General features: G+C 39.6%; 1 protein-coding gene across 3 annotated transcripts in view; it reads right to left on the bottom strand.

Annotated features, from left to right (window-relative positions):
• Nucleotides 1-5766, bottom strand: part of GALK2 (galactokinase 2) — a 142568-nt gene that overhangs the window by 55587 nt on the left and 81215 nt on the right. For all 3 annotated transcript variants that reach the window (XM_007455544.1, XM_007455543.1, XM_007455542.1), the window contains exons 6-7: nt 1734-1832; nt 93-245 (exon numbers count right to left, since the gene is read on the bottom strand). In XM_007455544.1, the coding sequence (XP_007455606.1) occupies nt 93-245; nt 1734-1832 (252 nt within the window). The remainder of the gene's footprint in view (nt 1-92; nt 246-1733; nt 1833-5766) is intronic.

Consider the following 5766-nt stretch of genomic DNA (forward strand, 5'->3'; position numbering starts at 1 on the left):
GGGAAAGAGACAAAATAATAGGGAACAAAGAGAAAAAGAACAAGAGAAAGCCTAGTGAAACTTCAAGTTTCACTAGTTTGCCAAGTTCATACCTTTGCAGCCAGCCGACACTCCATCACCCTGATATTGAAATGAGAAGTTGCTGCTTTATTCATTTCCACACAACTGTTGGCAATCACAAACACTGCTCCACTTGGGAGTTTCACATCAGTTGCCCTCAGAGGACTAAATTCTATCAACTTGGCCTATTGAGAAAAAAATGACAGGCGAGATATAATGTATTAGAATTCAGAAAATGTTTAACCATTTATGCATTTATTTACCTTAGTAAAAATGTTTCCCAAAAATGCATCCATTTATTCATTCAAATATTATGTACTGACTTCCAGGCACTGTAGTAGGCACTGGAGATACAAGAGTGAACAGGACAGACACTGTCCCTGCCCTCATAGAGATTACAATCTAGTGGGAAAGGCAGTCAAATAGTCAAATACACTGCCAGGTTGTGTTAAAAGGGTAGCAAAGCACAGGGCACTATATAGAAACACAGTTGTAGCACCTGATCAGATATAGCCTAGTGTAGGTGCCCCTGAAAAAAAGGGAAATCTAAACTGAGACTTAAAGGATGAGCAAAAGTAGGACAGACAGAGGGTTTCTTTACCCAAACAGGATGTCAAGAAGAGGGAAGAGTATAAGCAAGTTCACAGGCAAAAAATAATATGAGGTGTTAATAGAGTTTTGGGTATTGCAATTTAGCTGGAGCTTAGTGTATGAGGGATGAGCCATGGTGAGAGGATAGAACTGAGCAGAGGGCAGGTAAAGCAGGGGTCAGATCATGAAGTACTTTGCAAGCCCAAAGAATCTGGACTTTGTTCAGACTCTACAGCTAACTTATGTTAACAACAGGACTCTTGCCATCATGTCTGCTTGTCAGGTCTCATCCAAAAGACCCAGAGTATTTTCTTAGCATTAAACCAAATTTCCTCATGCCTCCTGTCTTTGGCTTAGGGGAATCAAGAGTAAGAATCTTATTCTTCTTAATAAGAAGAAATCCAGGTATTCTTGGAAAATAGCCAAACCTGTAGGAATCTGATCGAAAACTAAGAAAAGATTTTAAAGAAATGTCTGTTTCTATTTTGAAAATGGTCAGTTTATGGCAACTATGAAAACCTCTGCTCTGTCTATGGGAGTTGATAACCAAGGGGAAGTGGTAATGGCTAAGGAATTCATTCCTGGCTTCCTGTCAACATTCTTTTCCCTACCACTAAAGCCCCAAAAATGTTGACAGAGAAAAATGATACCATAGAGTAAATTACAAAAAAGAGGACTAGTGAATATATGTGGTAAGAGAACTAACATTTGGGTTTAAAACCAACAGGAGATTATGAAAATGCCATGAGATGAAATGATTTGGGACAAGAGTGAGAAAAGAGGTCCCAATAACTAGGGAGTTGAGAAATCGCATACTAACAATGAATTAGAAGGAGGGGGAAAAAAAAACCTAGACCCCTGAGGTATGATTCTGGAAACTTAAGGGAGAGGTGATCAACATGAAACAGAGTCAGTGAACTGGTGATAGCCTTGAATTACAAAGCAGTTGAGAAATACCATCCTACAATAGAGCCTAAAAGAATAGGCTGCCAAGAAAAAAAAGCACTCTGGGGATCTCAAGGCCTTCCTCTCTGGGTGAACATTCCCTGGTGGATATTTCCAAATAGCTCAATGCCACCTACAGTTCCTTCTTCTGCAAGAAATGATATGGACTGGTCCATCCCTCCTCCTTCAGTGCCAATGTAATGCTCACTCTTGGCGCAGATTTCTGCAAGTTCCACCTGGAAAAGTAAAAATTGATTTGCACTGTGAGTAAATCATCATCTATTGCTCATTCATTTCCTACTCCAGACATGACATATGGGTTTGAGTTCCAGTGCAGCTCTGATCAACTGATAGTAGCTGCCTGCAGCACTGGGTTAACAAGAACTCCAAGACTACCATTAAGCTCAATAGGAAAACATACAAAGATCAGTTAATGTCTGCTATGAGTTGGAATGAGATATTGACTGTGCATGTTGTGTACAGTCTTGTCCTGCAGTACCCATAGGAGATTCGTTCCAGGACCCCACGGGATACCAAAATCTGAGGATGCTCAAGTTCCTTATATAATATGGCAAAGTACTTGCACATAACCGATGCACATCCTCTCATATACTTTAGATAATCTCTAGATTACTTATAATACTTAATACAATGTAAATACTATGTAAATAGTTGTAAATACAATGTGAATGCCACGTAAATAGTTGCCAGTGTGCAGCGAATTCAAGATTTGCTTTTTGGAACTTTCTGGACTATTTTTTGGAATATTTTTGATCCATGGTTGGTTGAATCTGCAGATGCAGAACCTGAAGATATAAGGAGGGCCGACTGTATCCCTAAAAGACTCCACAGGGCAAGCAGTTTCTCCTGTATTTGCTCCATTCCCTCTCTAGACTGGCATCGCCAAAAATCTCATATGGGCACTCACTCATTTCTGCCTCAGCTTTCTTTGTCTCCCAACAGTGGACTACTCCACAGTCTCCCCACAGCCAAAGTGAGGTCATCCAACCTTATTTTCCGGTCCAAAAGTAATGCTGCCTCTGTGGCTTTTCCATTAAATGTAAGAATCAGAACTAGTGTCATCTCATCAGACACACCTTCCTCCAATCAAGATGAAGAGGCCCAATACATTAACACATTTCTAATCCAAACTGAAAATGTCAAAATATCTATTTAAGAATCTTCTATGGCATCCTATTCCTTCTATGGCTTCTTATTTCCTAGAAATAAATTCAAATTCCTCAACCTGGTATTTCAAAGCTTTCCAAAATGTGCAACCAGTTTACACATGAAATCATATTATCTATCACTCTTTTCCAATTATATTTGTCTCCATGACCATCTCACACATTTATGTAACCTGGTATTATTTCCTGTCTTCTCTCATATAAATCCTATTGCCATTCAATATCCGGCTTATTGGCTACCTACAATGGGCAAGTCCACTCAAATCTTCCTCCTTCACACAGTCTTCCTCAAATACTGTTCCCACTATGGCATCCTGCTTCTCTAAACCCTCACAACACTAACAGTATCATCCACTTACTGTATTATTCATTCACTCATTCATTTTTTTTTTCTTCTAAGACTTGATCCAAGCCTTTATTTCTTACCTGTTTTACTGGAAGATCCCCCTACAGTGATCATTGTGAAGCACTGATATAATCATCTCTTGCTTGCTTGGTTGCTAGTGCCTTGAGGATCATACTTCTCATTGTGGTACACAACATCTCTAATGACTTATCCCTTGCTCACACCTCCATCCTGCTCTCCCACCACTAACCCCGTAAACCCTAGGCTCAGACCACTGGAAAAATGCTGTTCCTCGTCACCCCCAGGCTCTCTCAGTGCCTTTAAAACTGTGATTTCCTGTCCTCCTCACTCAGTACTCCTCTCTCCAGCATCCCCCACTCGTCATCAGGATTACCCCAAGTGTCACCTCTCCCTTGGAGCCCTCACCACCGCCCAAAGGCACACACACTCCACATAATCCCTCTTCTGTGCTCCCTGTATATAACTCTATGCTCATTTACCAAACCATGCTTTAAGTGTGGCCTTCCTTGTGTGCTTATCCATCAGTCTATGAGAGCCCATGCAGTGCCCAGACCAGAGCCCACTTAACTAATAAGACTGAATCACATAGTGTTCATTATTGCTCTTTAATAGTGTCAGTTTCAATCACATCTATTTACCCCAGAAAACTGTCAGTTCTGTGAGAAACAGATAAAATAGCTGTTTCTTTTGTGTCCCCTACCTCACACAATGCTGAGCACAAAGTAAATACTCAATAAACACCCACTGCTTTCACTTTCTGAGAATAGCTGCCCAAACATCATTTGATAGATCCTGTAAGTGTCATATTCCTTGTTGGATTCACTAACATTAATTTTGCCTCATGACACGAGGTAAGCTTGGTATTTTGACATAATGGGCATTGTGCGTGGCCTTATGAACACACCAGAACCAGCAACCTTCCATAATAGGCACATTAAAAATAAATTAGTAACCAAAAGGTCAAAACACTTGGATTTTAAAATGTAAAGAAACAATATACCCAGAAGAAATCCATGCATGATTCATGAGGAATGAGGAGACCTGGGTCCCTACATAACTGTGACAGTGGCCAGTGTGAAAAGTCATCTCCCCACAACAGCAGTAACAGTCATACTTACATGCTAAGTACCTGGCATTATCTCTCCTTTAGGCCTCCAAACAACTCTCTGCTTATCCTTATTATACAGATGAGGAAAATGGGACTTGGAGACATAAACAGTGGAGAAGCCAGGATTTGAACCTCATCTGCCTGACTCCAAAGTTTGTGTTCTTTTCACACTGGACTTTTATTACTCCCCTACCCACTGCCAAATAATATAACCAAATAACATAGCCTATTTTTTTCACTACCTCACAGGGATGTGAAATGACAAATGAGATCACCAAAATTTAAGTATTCTCCCTCTTAAGAGGAAAGAAACTAAGGCATCGAGGAGTATATGCTTATTAATTGTTTTTAAAAACCTCTGAATGTGTGGCAACAACTGTATACTTTAACAGAAATGTTAATTTTTCCAGACTACCTAACTCCACGAAATTCAGAGGGACCCCAGGAGTCCCCAGCATCTCTGTGTCAAGGAGAGTCCATCTGCAGGGCTGCAGACATCCCTATACTTTGCTGATACCTCTCATGCTGAATTCTGACATGTGGATCTCATTACTGGACAGACAATAACCATGAGTTTTAAATGGAGGAAACAAAAAGAAAATGAAGATAAGAAAGATGAAGAAAAGGATGACTCATTTTACAGTCCCCCCGGAATGCATGAGGAATTCAGTGGTAAATATAGAGGAAAGAAACTAGTTACCAAAAGCTTCCAAATCTTGATTAAAGCCCCAACCCTCCTGCCAACTAGCTAGGTGACCTTAGATAGATTGCTTAACTTTTCTGAGTTTCCATTTCTTCATATACTATTAATAACAATAATAGTTTTCACAGTTAGAATTTATTGACTACTTACTATATGCCAGGTATTGTTCCAATTGCTTTATATGAATTAATCATTTACTTCTCACAATGACCCTATAAGATAGGTATCTCCTCCTCATTTTACAGACAAGGAAACTGAGTGGGTTTATTAGCTGAGACTAGGCTAGTAATTACTAAAGCTGAAATTCAAACTCCACTTGTCTAACCCCAGAACCCACACTCTTAATCACCAGGCTATATTACCTCCCATCCTAATATGGAGAAAAATACCTACCTCCCTGGCTACGGGATTACTGTGATTATCCAGTGAATTAGATAAAAACATCCCATAAACTCTAATGAAGTATACAATTTTAAATGTCATTATTTTTACAGAATGAATAAGGAATCATCTGATTTATACAAGTAAGTAGCTAAATCCCAAGCCAAATGTAAAAACAGGTTTAATTAATCTGGAACTCAGGACCATTTTTTGAACTGTTCAGGGGGAGTTCCCTGGTGGCCTAGTGGTTAGGATTCCAGGCTTTCACTCTCATGGCCCTGGGTTCAATCCCTGTTTGAGGAACTAAGATCCCACAAGCCTCGAGGTGCAGTCAAAAAAAAAAAAATTTTTTTTTTTTTAAACTGTTCAGGGAAAAAGAGAACTTAAAATATTCTGGGTGTCCCTAAGAGAACAAATTCAACAA

Source organism: Lipotes vexillifer, unplaced genomic scaffold, assembly GCF_000442215.2.
Source record: "Lipotes vexillifer unplaced genomic scaffold, Lipotes_vexillifer_v1.1 scaffold24, whole genome shotgun sequence".
In the NCBI taxonomy this organism is placed as follows: domain Eukaryota; kingdom Metazoa; phylum Chordata; class Mammalia; order Artiodactyla; family Lipotidae; genus Lipotes; species Lipotes vexillifer.